The 21,785-nt window shown below is 33.2% G+C and overlaps 1 protein-coding gene across 1 annotated transcript in view; it reads left to right on the forward strand.

Annotated features, from left to right (window-relative positions):
- LOC149795354 (protein mono-ADP-ribosyltransferase PARP14-like) overlaps positions 1-21,785 on the forward strand; it is a 137,511-nt gene that overhangs the window by 34,099 nt on the left and 81,627 nt on the right. Inside the window, exons 11-14 of the mRNA XM_089963782.1 lie at positions 5,302-5,523; positions 8,785-8,857; positions 12,331-12,389; positions 17,083-17,307. Of these exons, the coding sequence (XP_089819908.1) occupies positions 5,302-5,523; positions 8,785-8,857; positions 12,331-12,389; positions 17,083-17,307 (579 nt within the window). The remainder of the gene's footprint in view (positions 1-5,301; positions 5,524-8,784; positions 8,858-12,330; positions 12,390-17,082; positions 17,308-21,785) is intronic.

Raw genomic sequence — 21,785 nt, forward strand, 5'->3', positions numbered from 1 at the left:
GTTTTGAATAGTGGGCTGAGTTAAAACTTGAACATGCAGGATTGGATCTATGATTTTGTTTCTTAGAGAGACAGACTACATTTGAAACCAGTTGGCCCTTTGTAATTTTTACATTCCAATTAATTTAAATATAATATCAGAATATATCTTTATTGAAACTTAAGGAATTCTAAATTAAGATGTCCTCAAATGTAAATCTACCTTGAAAATAAACCAGTCTATAGGTAGATGTTACTTTACTGGAAGTTAAGCCAGCTTCAGAAACAAATTCTATTATGTATTAATTTATGTTTACCTTTATCTAGTATCTATTGTATTCAGGGGAAAGAAATTCATTTAATTATTGAAGAGATACTTACTACAAACTAAAAAAAAAATATAGAAATAAAATCATATAACAGTCATCACTAAAGATAATATGAACTTGCTGTATTTAATGTGATAACTACACTGTGTACTGACCAAATATATTAACCTGGTTAATTTCATGAGGTTAACAGCGTAAAACTTTGGTAGCAATATGGTGTTGTACTTCACAATCTTAGGGGTCATTTCAAAGTTAGGTCTTCAAGCTCTAATGATTTAGTTATCATATACACTGAAAGCCAAACTTTTTGAGTGGGGAATTAAAGATAGAAAGTAAAGATTTTAGTTAAGGCAAATTAAATAGTAATTACTAAAAGAAATAGCATAATTTTATTTTTAATAGTATCTTCAGATCTGTCTGACAGAATTGTCAAAAGTCACTAAAACTAGAGTTCTCTCAACAATCTTTCTATATATTCACTGATGAAGGACTTTTACCTTAAATTCGTTTGATAGTAGTTTATACTAATAAAACCTTAGTCATATCTTCATTTATGGCATTTGTTTCCATGTCCACATTTTCTTATTGTAGTACATTTACTATAATTCCTAAGGTCACTGGGGAGTGATCAGTTGTAAAAATTTAATTCACAAATTTAGAATTTATAGATGTATATTTGACCATTTTATTAGTTACTTGGAGCCTTGGTATTAGACATGGATGATATGATAAAAATATGACCACATGTACATGCCATAGAGTTAGGTTCATTCATGTACATTGGGAGCTCTCTAATGAGGAGGTTCATTATCTTCCCCAATTTGGTCATACTGAATAGAGCGTGTATAATCTGTTTTTCAGATTTAAGTAATAAAGCTATTGAAATAATAGACAATGCATGAATTCAAAGAAAATCATCCTGTACAAGTAAAGTTTTAGCTATTGCTTTTCCCTCATTAGCAGACACATTTGGGTTATACATATGGAAATTTCTTGATTTGTATCATCAATATTTTGATCTTTGTTCCAACATGCAGATAATGTACTGACTACAAACCATACAAAAAAGTAAGTAATCTGATAATGTATCTGACTACAAACCATACAAAAAAGTAAGTAATCTGATAATGTACCTGACTACAAACCATACAAAAAAGTAAGTAATCTGATAATGTACCTGACTACAAACCATACAAAAAAGTAAGTAATCTGATAATGTACCTGACTACAAACCATACAAAAAAGTAAATAATCTGATAATGTACCTGACTACAAACCATACAAAAAAGTAAGTAATTTGATAATCATTACAGCCTGATAACCATTCACTCAAGAATCAATCACTAAATTTCTATTCTGCAACATTTTGTCTTTTTGCCAAAAGTGTGAAATACCTGAAATACCAGTCTGACCTCACTAGTAGTTACACCCCTTTAGAAATTCATGCTCTTCTTCTGACACCTATATTCTAGTTATTCACACCGCTAAAATAAAATCCTATGGACGACATATTTTTTGCATATCAGGGCACAACTACCTGGAGTGAATCGCTGCTTGTAGACACAATAACACCATGATCTCATTAAAAACTTAGTTTTCATACACACACACACACACACACACACACACACACAAAAACACACAAACACACACACACACACACACACACACACACACACACACACACAAACACACATATATATCTTTATGCGAAGACTAATATTGTAGAGCACATAGACCTTTTTAAGATTAAACACTATAGAAAGTCCTCATTATTATTAGTGTTGTGTGCTTCACAGATATCATATTCTGTCCCTTTGATAATTACAGGCTGTTTTTACCACCAGTAATTACCAAGATTACAAAAGCTAACATAATTCCGAGAACACAGTATTCTTCAGCTCATTTAAACTGATGTCCAGACACCATAACTTATAAATGGTATTTCAGCTGTACTGTAATATTTAACTTCAGATTAGTTTGACTAGTCTGACAGTGGTATAGTTGAATCCAGTGAAGAAACAAGTTGTTGCAACTGCAAAATGGTTGTCAGATATACTAAGTTTAAAAGAAAAGTAAAAGAAATTTGACTGAAGGAAAATGGAGAACCCCATGATCATTGATAAGATATTTGACATCAGAATGATTCAAATAAACCACATTAAGCTGTAGTGGTAATGGAATGGGTGGAGATAGCTAATTATTGCCTTTATGAAGGAGTAGGGTTACTAATATTAATACATGTACCAGCATGGTGATACGTGTAGCTGTGATATCACAGCCTTGATGAAGGTCAGGTTACAAATATCAGTACTTAGGATGGAGATAGATATGATATCCTTGATGAAGGATATAGGGTTACTAATATTAGTACTAGGATGGAGATGGCTATAGAATCACACCCTTGATGAAGGAGGTAGGATTACTAATATCAAAGTACTAGCATGGTGATAGTTATGATATCATAGTCTTAATGAAGAAGGTCAGGTTACAAATATTAGTACTAGGATGGAGATAGATATAATACATGTATCATGGCCTTGATGAAGGAGGTCTGGTTACTAATATTAGTGCACTGAAAACTCTATATACGATATCATAACCTTGATGAAGGAGGTAGTGTTACTAATATTAGTGCTAGGAATGGAGATAGCTATGATATCACAGCCTTGATGACGAAGTAAGTAGTGTTACTAATATTAGTGCTAGGAATGGAGATAGCTATGATATCACAGCCTTGATGAAAGTGATAGTGTTACTAATATTAGTATTAGGATGGAGATAGCTATGATATCACAACCTTGATGAAGTAAGTAGTGTTACTAATATTAGTACATGTACTGGGAATGGAGATAGCTATGATATCACAGCTTTGATGAAGGAAGTAGGGTTACTAATATTTAAGGACTAGGATGACGAAGAATAATCACAGCCAGCTGCTTTTGCTGATTTCATTGTCAAGATTTTTTTAATGCTTTTACTCTGTGATTAATGAATATTCATGATTAAATTAAATAACACTAATATCAGTTTTATTATATTGATTCTATAACATACATGAGAATTGTATATGAAAACATGAAATATTTATAAATTAGTTACCTTACTTTACATATAATTGTTACATACATCTTTATGACCCCCTCTTGAAAAACCATCCCTCTTTTATGGCCAATTTCTTCCTACAGAAGTGATGGCTTTATAAGAGGGGACCACTGTACTTGATTCATGCTTAAGGAAAGATTACTACAGGACTTGATCAGATTGGTCCATGACTCATTAAATCTTCTGCCTCTGCTATTGTAGTTAGCATAACATTCATAATCAATTTAAGTATTGCAACCTCATCTGTCCCCAAAATATGGAAAACTGCAAAAGTAACTCCTATTCACAAATCTGGTTCTAAGGATAACTACCGACCAATCTCAATACTACCAATCTTGTCAAAATTGATTGAAAAACATGCCCATGACTCATTCTTGTCATATTTAACCAAACACTTGCTGTTACACCCTAATCAATCAGGCTTTAGACAGAAACATTCCTGTGAGACTGCCTCGATCTCCCTAACTAATAAATGGCTTCAAGCACTTGACCAAGGTAGAATAATAGGATCTGTATTTGTAGATTCCAGGAAAGCTTTTGACATGGTGGATCATGAAATCCTTTTGAAGAAACTGAAAATTTACCAATGTGATGAAAGAACAATTAGATGGTTTACTTCTTACTTAAGTGAGAGAACACAACATGTTTACATAAATAATGTTCTGTCTGAACCTGGAACAATTAGATATGGAGTACCACAAGGCTCAATTCTAGGTCCATTACTATTCATTTTATTTATTAATGACCTACTACATTTACTAAGAGACTCAATATCATCTACAGATTTCTATGCAGATGACACAACATTGTCAGACATCCAAAACACAAAGCATGAACTCGAAATTTCTTTACAGAATACCCTAAACAAACTGGAAAACTAGTGCACATGTAATGGCATGGTGGTAAATACTGGTCAAACTAAAATATTACTTATCTCAACACGGCCAAAAAGGACAAATCTTGATAGTGACAAACTATGACTGACATGGAAGGATAAAAATTTGCAAATGGTCTGTCATGATAGACTACTTGGTGTTCCGGTAGATAATAACCTATCATGGACTGAACATATCAAAAATCAGTAAAAAAATCAATTCAAGTTTGTGGCTTCTGAGTAGGATAAGACATTTTCTCCCTGAAAGGCACAGAAAACTATTTTATAACAGTTACATACAACCCTATGTAGACTACTGTAATACAGTATGGAGTAATTCAAATGATAAAAACATAGCATTAAGCTGGCACATCTTCAAAAAAGAGCATTAGGGCTAATATCAATCCAGAAAGAAAGCAAGGAAAATTTAGCTGGTAAGTTAAAAATATTACCTATTAAAGACCGAATCTGTTTGAGAAAAGCCAAATTAATGTACAGGATATCCCATAATAGTGCTCCTGAATATTTGCAATCACTATTCCAGTATAGGCTACCTGGTAATACCCCCCACCTGCAATCCATGTCTACCAAACAGTATAAAATTCCCAAACCAAATAAGGAGTTATTTAAAAAAAAGTTTTCAATACTCTGGAATTCTGCTCTGGAATAGTATTCCAGTTGAGATTAGAAATGCCCACTCTATTTCCTTCTTCCAAACCCAGTATATCCAGTGGCTTCAGAGATGCAGCTAAAATAAATAAATTCCTTTGTATAAGGGCCTCAAGGTAGATTAGTTCTTAGCTAATTGTGTTACCCTCTTTAAATAAGGTCATTATTATTATTATTATTATTACTAATTGTTACTATAAGGCATCTCATTTGTGAATTTTTGTTAGGTCATAATATTTATCTTTATGCATTTCCATTTCAAATCTTGAACTGATGTAGTGATTCAAAGTCTTGTTTGTTTTTGTTATCTCTTCTTTAATTTTTTTTGGGATGGTTCTCTTTCAAGACTTTGAGAGATGTAGTGATTCAATGCCTTGTGAAAGCTCATCGTGACTCAAAAAGAAGCATTTCCTTTGCTGCCATGGGAACAGGCCAGCTTCACTATCCACACCTTGATGTGGCAAGACTCATGTATGATGCCTGCATTGCGTATGACAGCAAGAATCCAAAATCATCAGTGAAACAAGTCCACTTTGTCCTCTGTGAGAACGATAATGAGTCAATCAGGGTAAGTAATTGGTTGTCAATTATTGTGACTCTGTCAAAGTAAGAAACTGGTCATCTATGAAAAACAAAATGAGGTTATTTGTACATTTGGATTTGTCTATCCTGTCTACATGTTATTTGTAGGAAATATTCTTTTAATTTGATATGAAGTTTACTTTTGCTGGCTGTTAAAATGTTCAGCATTGGTGGATTGAAAGTTATAAAGTTATGCTTACAGGCATACAAACTTTGTAACTGCTACTGATTCAAGTACTATATGTTTAGACAGTGTAAAATGGACCAGTACTCAGGAAGCAGATTACAAGTACTTCAGATAGAAAGTAAAGCAGAATTGTTTGTTTGTGGTTGAAATTGATGATGTCTTCCTGTTTTATCAGCTTTGTATTTCTTCTACTGCAATTTCAGTGACAGAAATTTAGTTTTTAACTGTATTCTTATACTACAGATTTGAAGAATATTTGACAGTCATGAAGAAGTCATGTTCAGATTATTCATTGAATGAATGAGTAAATAAATAATTAATTAATGAAATATAGTAAATTCATTTGTATTAATGATTTTTCATGAATTTCATCTCACAAGAAAATAAACTGCTAATCACAAGCTTAAAGATCCAATAAAAAAAAAGCCTGTATCAACTACCATAATATCTCCCTGGGCAAGGCATCTTACTCTATGTACCTTGGCATGATATAGCCTTCAAACGGCTATTAAACCATCAAATGCTACAAAACTAAACCAAACCAATCAAATAAAAGGACTCAGACAAGTTAATGGCATAACTCAGATTTACAAACATAATGACAAGGAACACAACTATGAGTTGCAAAACCACAAATTTAAAGATCCAATGAAAATTAATAGACCTATGTGTGGCAAGTGTAGGGCAAAGATGTACAGGTCAAAAAGGCTCTGACAGAAAGACAAATATATGAGTGGCATATCAACACATTAAAGGATGCAGTGAGAAAAATAGACCTATATGTGGCATATCCACAGACCATATGACCCAATGAAAAAAGATAGATCTATGAGCAGTAAATCCAGAAATTTAAAGATCCATTGAGTAAGAACAGGCCAAGATTTATAACCACAAGTTTGCAGATCCAATGAAAAAATAAATAAACATATGAGTTATGGATATGACCATATATTTAGAGATTCAGTGAAATGGGGATTGACCTGTGAGTGGGATAGCCACTGGCTGATGAAGATCACTTAAAATTTGGTTCAAACCTGTGTGCAGCACAGTCAGTCAAGTTTAAAAATATACCACAATATAACATCACCCTATTATACCACAATATAACATCACCCTATTATACCACACTATAACATCTCCCTATTATACCACAATATAACATCACCCTATTATTATGCCACAATATAACATGACCCTATTATACCACAATATAACATCTCCCTATTATACCACAATATAACATCACCCTATTATTATACCACAATATAACATGACCCTATTATACCACAATATAACATCACCCTATTATGCCACAATATAACATCTCCCTATTATTATGCCACAATATAACATGACCCTATTATACCACAATATAACATGACCCTATTATTATACCACAATATAACATCACCCTATTATTATACCACAATATAACATCACCCTATTATTATACCACAATATATAACATGACCCTATTATACCACAATATAACATGACCCTATTATACCACAATATAACATCACCCTATTATTATGCCACAATATAACATGACCCTATTATACCACAATATAACATCACCCTATTATGCCACAATATAACATCTCCCTATTATTATGCCACAATATAACATGACCATATTACACCCCAATATAACATCTCCCTATTATACCACAATATAACATCACCCTATTATACCACAATATAACATCTCCCTATTATACCACAATATAACATCACCCTATTATTATGCCACAATATAACATGACCCTATTATACCACAATATAACATCTCCCTATTATACCACAATATAACATCACCCTATTATGCCACAATATAACATCTCCCTATTATACCACAATATAACATCACTCTATTATACTACAATATAACATCACCCTATTATACCACAATATAACATCACCCTATTATACCACAATGTAATATCACCCTAATATACCACAATATAACATCACCCTAATATACCACAATGTAATATCACCCTATTATACCACAATATAACATGACCCTATTATACCACAATATAACATCACCCTAATATACCACAATATAACATCTCCCTATTATACTACAATATAACATCACCCTATTATTATACCACAATAAACATCGCCCTATTATACTACAATATAGCATCACCCTATTATACCACAATATAACATCACCCTATTATACCACAATGTAATATCACCCTAATATACCACAATAAACATCACCCTATTATACCACAATGTAATATCACCCTAATATACCACAATAAACATCACCCTAATATACCACAATAAACATCACCCTAATATACCACAATATAACATCACCTTATTATACCACAATGTATTATCACCCTAATATACCACAATAAACATCACCCTAATATACCACAATAAACATCACCCTAATATACCACAATATAATATCACCCTAATGTACCACAATGTAATATCACCCTAATATACCACAATAAACATCACCCTAATATACCATAATAAACATCACCCTAATATACCACAATGTAATATCACCCTATTATACCACAATATAATATCACCCTATTATACCACAATATAATATCACCCTATTATACCACAATATAATATCACCCTATTATACCACAATATAACATCACCCTATTATACCACAATGTAATATCACCCTATTATACCACAATATAATATCACCCTATTATACCACAATATAATATCACCCTATTATACCACAATAAACATCACCCTATTATACCACAATGTAATATCACCCTAATATACCACAATATGATATCACCCTAATATACCACAATGTAATATCACCCTAATATACCACAATATAACATCACCTTACTTACACATTTATTACAGTACCCATTTATGACTTCCTTTGGCAGCTTTATAGTGTATTGGGGGGTACTGTTTTCAATGAATTCATGAGACATAAACATATATTTTGTAAGAGACAACTTTAAATGGAACAACAAAGTGCAGTGTATTATTTACATTTTGATTTAATAAAATGGAATGACTAAATTATTGTATTTGATGTCACAGGCCTTTGAAAAGGAAGAGAAAGACATGTTGTGTGGAGAAGCAAGACCAAGGTCTTCAGCACCCGCACCCCAAGGTATTGTATATATATTTGAAATTGTCGGGATTTATTTATTTTCTTATTGTTTACTTAATTCTCATAGCAGTACTTGAGATGAGCTTTTTTTAAAATAAATCTATGCAGCAAATTTTAGGGGAAGAAGAAGACTGACAAGTACAGTGGAACCCTGCTATAACGAGCCCCGCCATAACGCGAATTCGGATATAACGCGGTCGTAGCATGGCTCCCGAAATTTCGTATATTCATTCACACATGGAGAAAAAAAATTTGGAGAAAAGTAAAAAAATCAAAACAAGAAATTAACTTCATTTTGGGCATGAGATTAGTTGTGACGTTTAAAATAATATGATCGTGGCATGGTTCCTGAAATTTGAAATTCATTTACGTGTATTTTTATCGGACCGTGAAAATATTTGTTTAACGTACGAGAAATAGTGTGTAAAACATTTATTATAATTTGGTGGAAGAATTCGCGTATGACTTTTAATAATAAACGATCGGAACTTAACAATTTATCCAGGTTCTTTAAGTGATTTTGGAGAAGTGATCGTGTATGAATTCTAAAATAATGCAATATATATAACGTACGAGAAATAGTGTGTACAACACTTGGCTTCTGAAATTTATCAATTTGAAAAGGTTGTGGTGAAGCTCCGTATTCTACTCTAGAAGAGAAAACTGGTTTCATTAGGTTTTTGAATTGTTAAGCCGAAGTAAACATTATCGGGAGTGTTACTTATTACGGATCCATGAGTAAAGCCAGTAAATCATCTTTGTGATTGTCTTCCATGAAATCTGTATACAGTCATTGCTCAAACAATAGCCGACATGGGCTTCTTATTTAACTGCAATCACAGCCAAGCAGCAGACAAAGCTGTGGTTGATACAAGAGTCGCACAATTTAATAAACATCAAAGGATGAAAGCCGCCAACATGTATGCTGTGCTTGGTGGTGTGATCAAACAACAAACAGTTGAAAGTAAATAATATCCACTTTATTATCTGTAAATTAAAAGGGTATGAAATTGTACATCCGTTCAGCTTAATTTTGTTTTATATAAAAAGTGTTTCGTAACCATTGCAGGCCTTCATTACTTAGTTATCGAGCTTTATCTGTGTATGTTGTTTGCTTATATAAAAAAATATTTTACTGTTATGGAAAAGCAAGTTCAAAAACGCAAGTCGTTTTCTGCTAAAGAGAAACTGTATGCCCTAGATCAACTAAAGAAGGGCAAACAACAAATTCAGCTTGCCAGAGATCTAGGAATCAGCGAGTCCACTTTGCGAGGGTGGAAAACAGATGAAGGAAAGCTCCGTAGTCTACCCAACATTCTTGAAGAGGAAACTGGTTTACAGCGTAAAAGGGTTAAGTTAACATTCCAGTTAATATTCATCTGATGATAAGCCAACTTTTGATAATTGTACATGTATACAAGTATATGTTCTCGGAAAAAAAGTTAAATATTGTAAAACCCCGCATTAACGCGACCCCGCTTTAAACACGATCCGATTTTATGGACCCCGATCATCGTGTTATAGTGGGGTTCCACTGTATTTATAAAACATATGTGCTTGTATCCATTGTCAAGTACATGTCACAATAGTTTGCATGTAATAATACAAATATTATCCTTGTCAGTCAGTCACTATTTGCTTAGGGTTTTTAGTTTTTTATTTGTTGTAATTTGATCAACATTTGTACATGTAGACTAATCAAATGACAAAAAGAATCTGAAGCACTTGATTGGAATTCATTAGTTGAAATTAATTTACTGAGTGACACAGGTAGGGTCTATTCTAGAACTGAAACTTTATGAAGTCTCCACTCATTTTGAAAAATGGGTGGATTTTCTGAAAAAGGGGATGAATTTTATAATTACAGAATGGATTTAAGGAAGAAAAAAGTAATAAATGTATGGCTTGAGAAACTAGGTACAATTGTTACACATTAAGTTGATTTTATGGTGTGAATTTGTTTAGAAATTAACATGATTCTCACAATCACTGAATGAAAATGTTACTTTCTGCTGTATGTTCTGATAAAATGTTGAAATTTTTACACACTATTGATTAAAGCAAAGCTGCAGGTTTGGATAATATTGGACCACCATGCCTCTTGAGAGCTATTGCAGCAGCAATTTATGCAGTATGCAGTCAAACTGGTCCTAATAATTACCTTTATACTGAGTTCACCTGCTCATAACAGCCATTGTAATTTCCCCCTGGCAAATTTCCTATGTAAATATTATGTGTGTACTGGTCATATATTTTCTGTGACCTATGGCCAAGTGTTTCCTAACCATACAATGGTTCTCACTGGTTAATGCGGTCAATCAACAGTGACTGCTAAGTCTCTGCAAACTAAAGTTTGCTTCACAAGGAAGGTGCTGTTTAGATAAGCAATTAACATGTGGATGAATGTGTAAATATTTCTTAGCTTGCTTGTGCTTGCTGTACTCCAGTCACATTGTCAGTGTAATTCAAAAGTGTCCAAATGTCAAGTTCTAAAGTTTTTATCATTCGGGTTGATGGTCAAATCAATTCATTTTCTGGTTGGTGGATAAAGTAGACAAATTATTGCAGCAGAAAGGGCAGTGGACTTTTGTGCCAGCATGTCAGGTATGGTTTCATATCTTCATCTCTATGCTTGTGAATGATGAAGAAAGCTTATCTTTGAGAAGAGACACAAGTTACATCCCTTTTCATTAGGTTTGGAGTTATTCAATAGCTAAAACTTGTCTGTAAAGGCAGGTAAAGTTTAAGTTCATGGGTCACAAAGACTAACTATATGCAGTTTCATTTAATTTCCTATTCATCACAGGCTTTTCATGTACACTATCTTCTGATTTTTAAAAATATGAGGAGCTGTTTCAGTGTCTAATTCATTAAAGTTGACTGACCAAACAGTCAGTTCTCTGTTCTACAGTCATGCATAAGCTGTAAGTCAGTAGTGAAATTAGTGTCTTGTCCCAGCTCACAGAACAAACTAACATCAGTGATTACTTTAAACCTGAGAAAATTTAATATATAGGTTGCATTCAGGTAGGCAGAATACAGTGATCTCACATGGAACATAGATCTTGGAGAGTACACTGAATGAACACATTTTATGATTTTGTTAAATATTGCACATTAAACTTAAAAATTAAACATGTATGATTTTATTTTTATTATTACCATGTAAGCTCCCCCTCCCTCCGAAAAAAATTAAAATAAGTATGGAATGCATTATATTTTATCAGTGAATATGCTTTTATTTTAGGCAGAGAAAATGCATTATCATGTAAGTGAGGGAGGGATGTGAAAGGAGTTTATGAGCATTCATGTAAATATGTAAATAATAGAGACCAATAAGGTAGATTAGTTTTACAAAACTGTTTGTGTCTCATTATATAAAGCCATTATTATTATTATTATTATTACACATCTTCAAAAAACTCTGCACATGTAGCAGGCCAGAAAGTATATAACAGTCTCATTTATTTTAGAGCACTTAGTTGGAAATTTAAAGATCTCCCAAACTGTGGAAGAACTGGCAAATCAACAGGTAAGGTAGGGGTAGAAATCAATAGGTAAGGTATGGATATAAGTCAACAGGTAAGGTATGGGTAGAAATCAACAGGTAATATTTGAGTAGAAATCAACAGGTAAGGTTAAAAAAGAAATAAAAATATTTTCAAGCAGAAGCACAGTTGCTTGAGAATATTTTTAAAAAAATACTGAATTGTGTTAGTACAGTACTGACATCTTCTGTGCATATATACACCAAACACAACAGAACAAAAACAGTAAACTACTGACATTTTTGTGCAAGCATGAGCCCTCTATGTGTTTATTTATAGAATACACACACATACACATCCCAAATTCACACACATTGCAAGTTTAATGTTAATAAGTGAAGCTTTAGATGAATTTCATCTTGAACAAGTAAGACAGATGGATCCACAGACATAGATGGACATAGTAAATCCCATATACCGCCAACATAATTGCATGATAGTATAAACATAAATATTTAGAACGGGTTGACTCCTTCCAAAAATAGAGAATTATCAAGGGGTAAATGAAATATACTTTATAAGAAACAAGGCTTAGATTAAAATAACAGTAAAAAAATATATGGTAATCTGCAGGTTCAACTTGCTTTAGAGATTTTTCTCCTTTTTTGAATTAAACTCAAGAATTACCTATCTAGTTTTCAGGTTGAGAGATATCTTAACATCAGAACTTTAAATTTTCAGCCTCACTGTTTTATAAGTCTTGCTCTAATTTGTGGAAAAAGAACATATTATTTTGAAAAGAATGAATAACCTTGAGGTAATAGAGAACAAATATTTCTGGTTTGAAAATAAATCCAAGATCCCCTTCCTCTCAGCCAAAATAATTGGTTTGTCCTTTAGCAGACAGTATTTTCTTCTCCATAAATACAACAAGTGTAGAGAATGTAAAAGATATTTATTTTGTTTCTAAAGTTTGACTTAAATTTGCCATTATAGATTTTATAAATGTTAAAACAAGTTTATATGTCGGTGATGTCAAAGATGCTTGGTTGCTATGGAGGTATACAAAACACTAACTTAAACATATTGCACTTGGACATTTCTTGACAGTTTGACACATTAAATGAAGTGCTTTTGAAGATGTGAAAATTATGTTTGTCACCTGCCTGTCATGGGGACCAATATACCCACATTTGTTTGTAGATTATGACATAATAAATATTTCATCAATTACTTTAATAGAACTTTTCCAATGTATTTAGGGGGAGATGTGAAAACATGTATTCTCTATATGGTTGCTATGGAATTTTAATGATTGTTATGGAAGATGTCAAAAAGAGAACTTGCCTAAAATACTCCTTGAATGTTTAACCAAATATAGTTATTTATTTAGATTTCAAAGTGTATTTTTGAACAAATTGTTATCAGACCTAATATTTTGTCACTTCATAAGTTTTTGCAGGACAGATGATTTAGCATGTGTGTATGTGTGTGTTTGTGTATGCCTATATATATATATATATATATATATATATATATATATATATATATATATATATATATATATAAAGGAAATCTTAACAATTTCCATGGTATGAGTCAGGGTCAATTTCACAACCATAGGGGCACAATACCTAGTGTCTGTGCTGGACATATTTCTAATTTTGTTCCTTCTTTCGCTTCAAAACCATTTATTGTTATAGGCTGGGAATCTCAACAGTTTACAAGTGATGTCCAAAGAGCAAGTCCCATTCCTCAAGGTCAGCACTGGAAATCTGTCTGATTTCTTCTCATGTCCTTCAACCAGTGTATGGTTAGAAAGTGTGGATCTAAACTGTTTCCAACTTAGGAGTCAGGGCATGTCCAACACCCAAGGGCCATGACCTACATTCTGTATTGGACATGGCAGTATGTCTAGTTCTGTCTCATGACTCATGGTCTGTATTGGATATGGCAGTATGTCTAGTTCTGTCTAATGTGCTTCAGACCCATATAAGATTATTGACTTGGGATCTCAACAGTTTCCAAGTTGTGACCCAGGGGAACCATGTGCACTGGGACAATCCCTGGGCAAGACTAGAGAGAGTAAGCAAGCAAAAAGCCCATTGATTAACACAAAACAAATTTACCTATATTTATATCTGAATATAAAGATATAACTAAAACCACACACATTACTACATCAGCAAGACTTTTTAAAATTTTTCAATACTAAGTATACTTTATAAGAATTAAAAACAACAGAAGTTAAAAGAATATTTTCCATCTATCCTATTAATACAATGTTCCAATTTTCTTTCAATTTTTCAAAAAATGTATAGTTTCCATTTAATTATCATGACTGTAGGAGGAATGGTTGTGAGGTACATACAAGTAATGAACGGGAAGGAAAAGGTAAGTGACGTAGCATTACCTATGGACATTGCAGTTTATTATTATTATTGTTATTATTATTATTATTCATCTTTCTTCTTCTTCTTCTTATTTTTATTATTATTATTATTATTCATCTTTCTTCTTCTTATTTTTATTATTATTATTATTATTATTCATCTTTCTTCTTCTTCTTCCTCTTCCTCTTCTTCTTCTTTTTCTTTTTCTTCTTCTTCTTATTATTATTATTATTACTATATCCTCCAGTTCTATAACTAGGAAAAGAGAAAGCTTTCAAAATTGGACACACTGTAGTCAAGTATAGTCATGATTAGGATAACAACCCTTCCCTATAACAGTTACATTTCTATCAGTGTTAGCTATTTTCAAAAAAGTTTAAACAGACACAATGGTTTTGGATTCTAATATAAGCCTCCGCTAAGCTGAAGTTGGCTTGACTAATTCTGTTAACAATGGTTTTAATGCAGGTCTTTTATTTGATGTGATACCTGAAAAAAAGATAGTGAATATAGATAATAATAAACTAACAACAAATCCATAAACCTTTATCTGCTGAATGCATCTGTAGTCTATACAATGCACAGTAAAGAAATGTTGAATAAAGCATATGAATTGTGATTTAACAGTAAAAGTTTTTTTTAATCAAGCAATATCACTGACATAAGAAACCATTTTTGGTTATGTAGATAGCATGCAATGCAGCCATAGACTCTGTTAAAGGTCAAAAGGATGAAAAGTATACATTTACATCTTTACATTTACACCTTTACTCTCCAAGTTATTTTACAGTAATGATAACTTTATTCATTATATTGAATGCATATCCATTCCTTCATCATTAATGTAAAATATCATTGTGATTTAAATTTGCTACAAGCATCAACTGGAAATTATGGTACCATCTAGATTCTAGAGCAATAATAATCCAGTGTTTGTAAAATGGTTTTGAGATGCCCCCCATTCTCTCATATCAATAATAATCCAGTGTTTGTATAATGGTTTTGAGATGCTGCTTGTTCTCTCATGACAATAATAATCCAGTGTTTGTAAAATGGTTTTGAGATGCCCCCCATTCTCTCATATCAATAATAATCCAGTGTTTGTATAATGGTTTTGAGATGCTGCTTGTTCTCTCATGACAATAATAATCCAGTGTTTGTATAATGGTTTTGAAATGCTGCTTGTTCTCTCATGACAATAATAATCCAGTGTTTGTATAATGGTTTTGAGATGCCCCTCGTTCTGTCATATCAATAATAATCCAGTGTTTGTATAATGGTTTTGAGATGCCCCTCGTTCTGTCCTATCAATAATAATCCAGTGTTTATATAATGGTTTTGAGATGCCCCCATTCTCTCATAGCAATAATAATCCCGTGTTTGTGTAATGGTTTTGAGATGCCCCTCATTCTCTCATAGCAATAATAATCCAGCGTTTGTATAATGGTTTTGAGATGACCCTTGTTCTCTCATATCAACTTACTTTAAGCCATTTTTCCATATACATGTAGATTAGAAGCACCTAGCTCCAATGTATCTTTTGCCATCTTTTATTTCTTTCTTCTCCATCTTCCTGATCAAAATAATCCTGTATGAACAGGCAGATTTTTCACAAAACACATTTCTTCTTCTGAGATGTGCATCTTCCATAATTGTTATATATACATGGAATCATGAGTGTGTGTGTGTGTGTGTGTGATTTGGATTTTTAATGTAGCTTTAACAATTTTTCAGTCATATCACTACGATGTTTGCAGTGTGACAGTTTATAGTGATGTCTAGCACTGGGGCATCATGCCGCAGACATGTAGCATGATGTCCCACCCAGTCACATTATCCTGACACCAGGCCGACCAGTCCTAACACTAACCTCTTAATGCTGAACACCAAGCGAGGCAGCTGTTAGTACCATTTTTGTAAGTCTTTGGTATGACTCGGCCTGGGATCAAACCCATGACCTCCCGCATCCGAGGCGGACGCTCTAACCACTAGGCCACCGGAGCGGTCATGGAATCATGAGCTTGTTTGGTAATAGCTGCAGTTGTTCAAATATGTAAACATTATTCCTGTTTGCTATTTGCAGAAATGAAAACTGACATTGCTGTTTTTTAAATCTGGAAGTTTGACTTAGACTATCTATTCTTGTCGAAATGATTGACAGGTACTCTATGGCCAGAAAGTTGTGTTTTCACAAGGAAAACACTCCTTTTGAGTTTCCTGGATTTTTTTTATCTCTTCATATTATGCATTAGCATTCATTTAATTCCATCTTAGAAGTTTTTGCAGCATAATATTCAATGGAATTTTGTTCACTTAATAATAATTTTCTCTTTTTGCCCACTAGGTGGATGCGATATTGTGCAGTTGTGCAAAATATTTGGTCATGTCTCAGAGTGGTGCTTGTGCTGCCCTTCTCTGTGTTGGGGGCCAGACACTTCAGGATGAATGCAAAATTAAATATCCAAATGGAATTAAGCATGGTCAGATTGCAATAATTGGTGGAGGAAACCTTAAGTGCAAGCATGTTTTCTTAACTGCATTACCACAGTATGCCGCAAATGGAGAAAAAGTAAGTGTTGGGGGAAAGAATGATTACAATATTGTCATGGCATTTTTGCACCTTAATGTTTCTTAAAGAGAGCTTTTATATATAATCAAGATCTGAATGTTTTACATAAGTATCTCTTGACATTTTAATTTAATGATAATTATTGATGCATGAAATAATACTAGAAAAACATGAACATCAACATATATTATGGTATCAGATATAGTCAAAAGATCTGTAAAAGTGACCAAGAACATGTTGCGAACATCAGCGTATAAAGGTCAGTTATAGAGATAGAGGGTCTCAAATGGATAATGATGTAATATTGAATTTATGAAATGAGTTGAATAATGTCCAGCATTTGAGTTTCATAAATTTAATATGGAATCATTACCCATTTGAGATTCTTTTATCACATAGTTTTTATTTCAGTGGAAATTATTTAGATATTAAGATGAATGAATAATTTTGTTCATTCTGACAGATGTTACACCTTTCATTTGTTTTGCATATTAAAATAGTCACAAAAAAAGTTGAACTATTATGAACGTTTAAAAGTAGATTATACTTTTCTTACAATCTATAAGTCAAAGAACAAGCATCCTTCTGAATAAACAGACCATTTTACACAAACAATATCATTTTTCAACAAAATGTCCAATGCTTGTGATGTCACATTGTTCGATGCAGTACCAGTTAGAATACAATAGGTGGTCCATGTTTACATAAACTAACATGTAACTTTCACACCTAAACAATACATTGTGGCAATATTCATTTGAAAGAAGGTTTCCTGGGTGCAGAAATTCCCATATTTACTGTATTGTAATTGTGTACCAGGCACTTCCTATTATTGCTATGTTATTGCTGTCAGGGCTGCTGAATTCTACATTAAGTGTGTGTGTGTGTGTGTGTGTGTGTGAAAGAGCACTTTTGTACCACAGTGTTGTGCTGAAGTTACCTCAAATAAATGTTGCACCTATTTGTGCACACCTGTTGTTTATAGTTTACAGATAGCCCGTTGTCCATTATCTGTTATCTGTCATCTGTTGCCCAACAATCTGCTAACATAAATTTGTTATACTACTCCTCCTAAACATGGACGATTTAAACTTTACACACACATTCAAGCTAATGTCTAGTTGGTCCTAAACGAAAATGGTGCTGATCTGAGATCCAATGACTGCCTGCATGGCAGCCTCTTGAAAATCTTGTTCTTGCTACTTCTTCTGAATGTATAGTCATATCAACACAATATTTTATTTTTTCATGATGCTTGGTTGGTCCTGAATGAAAATGGTGCTGATCAGACATCCAATATTGTCACCATTGTACCCATTTTGAAAATCCTATTATTGCTCTCTGCCTGAACAGAAAGAAATACCCACATTGGGGTTTTCACTAGAAGACTTTTTATGGTGTCTAGTTGGACATAAATGAAAACTGTGCAAATCTGTCATCCAATATGGACACCCTGGTGGCCATCTTGGGAACTTCATTATGGGTGTCAATCTTGAAAATCTTGTTATCACTACTTCTCCAGTATTGATGGTTATAATGAATTAGAGTTTCTCCAAAAGATGGCTATAATGACATAAAGTTTTCACCAAAAGACTTCCTATGATATCTACTTGCTTCTGAGTGCAGATGGTACCGAACTTATATTAAAAATGGCTGACATGATGGAAAACATAAAAATCTTATCACTACTCCTCCCGAATGGATGGTTATATTGGCATGGGGTCTTCAACAACATTTACCACCTGTCCTTGCCACCCTCCCCCACAAATTCCAAAGTTTCAACTAGCAAATAATCCATCTCTGGTGTACTTTGTGACCTCCTCAGAGCCTAGAACTGGAAAAAGAACCAAAACATCCCCATAAAATTTTAGAAGAAGCAGCATATATCTAACAAATTCAAAATTACGGACTCAGTTACCTGGCTTTATTTGACTTGGATTAACATGTGGTGCCCTTTTATTGTCTTGTGTGACCATTACCCTTCATTTTTAAGATGAAAGACCAAAGCTTTCACCCCTAAATCATTTCACCACACAATTACATATAGATTTTTTTACAGATTTTAATAAGAAGTTCCAAAATGAATTAATGCATGGAAGATTACAAAAATCGTTGATGATGCCCGATGATGCTTTAGATTCTCAATACTCACTTTTAACAGATGTCGTTGATAGGCATATTCCTTTTAAAAACCAGAGAGTTATAGAACTGGCTTAACATCCAAGTCATGCAAGCTACAAAAAGAAAGTCAACTTAAACCACTGGGAAATATACATGTACTTTACAATACTTCCTTTCAGATGTATCAAAATTTATATTAATGAATACTTTGAAAGTTAAATATGTTTAATAGGCTGCAAATGTTTCATACCACATAGCAGTCATGTGTCATTTCATGTGTCATTATGTCTGTGTTTAGCTGGTCAAGTTCATTTGATGTGTCATTATGACTGTGTTTAGCTGGTCCAGTTCATTTGATGTGTCATTATGACTGTGTTTAGCTGGTCCAGATCATTTGATGTGTCATTATGACTGTGTTTAGCTGGTCCAGTTTATTTTATGTATCATAACCTGTACGTAATCATACGCCTGTATCATAGCCCTACTACAGGCATATTCTGCACCTAAAATATGCGTTTTCTTTGGTTTATGAGAACATGAGAAAAGTGTAATACTAGCATATATTCTCTGGCATAATACTAGTGTATCTCTGGCATAATACTAGTGTATCTCTGGCATAATACTAGTGTATCTCTGGCATAACACTAGTGTATCTCTGGCATAATACTAGTGTATCTCTGGCATAACACTAGTGTATCTCTGGCATAATACTAGTGTATCTCAGGCATAATACTAGTGTATCTCTGGCATAATACTAGCATACTTTAGGCGTACACAGAGGCAAATTATTTAAATTAGTACATCTGTATTCAAATACATCAATGTAATAAGGTGTATTATAGGCTTAAACCACAGGCATAAAAGATATTCGAGTACAGGCATATAATCAGAGGCGTAAAACATACCAAAGTAATATTACAGAGGTAAACCATACAAAATTACAGGCGTGTATTACAGGCATAAAGCAAACCCAAAATTACAGGCGTAAAACCAGACCTTGAGTATGGGCATATTTTACAGTCATTTCAAACAAAGCGTATTATGCAAGAGGCATATTATTTGAAAAATGTACATCCAGCTAATTTACTCATGAAGCAATGAACACAGACAAAATGGATGAACAGTGCAGTTGATTTTAATAACATAACACAAATACAATTGCTGGCAGAATCATTCATAGCAACACAGCCATATTCTTTGTCTGTTGAACAAAGATGTTTTATTGTGATTCTGCATTCATCAAGTTTTGTCTACATTTTCTTCTCAAATAACTAACAGTTTCAGTCACAGCATCATTTAAATCAGTCATTGATGGGTTTGTTATTCCACATTGACTACACCATGCATTCACATATTCTGAAATAAAGATATATATGGTAAGAAAATGAATTTAATTCATTTCATGAAGAAAGTAGAAATATCAATTTTTAATTTATGTATTTGGTTATCAATTTGCAGGGAATATGTTATGAAAATGGATGGCTGATTTTGTTGTTTAATGGTACATTACACATGTTATTGGCTATATTATGTCAAGGAAATGGGAGCTAAGTACTTTTCCCCAAAGATACACCAAGACAGCTGACCTAGTTGAGTACCGAACCTGTGACTCTTGGATTATAACACTCAACCACTGAGCTATAGTGGCTCGCATTTCAAAACTAAGTCATATTTTAGCATGTCAATTCTGACAAATTTTAATTAAAAAAAGTTTTGGGGTTTGGTGGTTTTACAGCACAGCAACATGTTTAATGCTATATTGTGCTGAGGGAAAATACAGTGCCAAGATTTAACTCAACATGTTTAATGCTATATTGTGCTGAGGGAAAAGAAAGTGCCAAGGACACATACATGTGAATCACACTCCCACCCTAATGTCACGAGTCTAGCACCTTAACCAATAAGCAACCATGGTTCAGAACGAAGGAACATAATCAGATAAATCAATTATTACAATATTATTAACATATGCAGAGAAAGCATATATTACTGAAATATCAGTTTCATGCATTAATTATATTTGCTGCCAAATATCATTCATGGAATATGATATATTTCTAATAAAAGCAAAAAGAAATTATACAAATAGAACTTGAAAAAGAAACTTTTACAAATTGTGGATAAAGATGCTCATCAGTAATGCATCTCACCGTTACATGCTGGTATGCGTGTTTTGTCTAAGGGAGACCTTAGATCTCCTTCCTTAGATTTCAGCAATCCTTGACCTCAGGAAAGGGCCATTTCCTTGTCAGTAAACACCAGCGATAGCAATTTTCTCATGAGGGCATATCCTGGATGGCTTGCTTTCTTGGCATGGTTCAAGGCATGCCTCAGTCTGATACTGTCCACCATGACAT

This window comes from Sinohyriopsis cumingii, chromosome 7, assembly GCF_028554795.1.
Source record: "Sinohyriopsis cumingii isolate HCF-2022 chromosome 7, ASM2855479v2, whole genome shotgun sequence".
NCBI lineage: Eukaryota > Metazoa > Mollusca > Bivalvia > Unionida > Unionidae > Sinohyriopsis > Sinohyriopsis cumingii.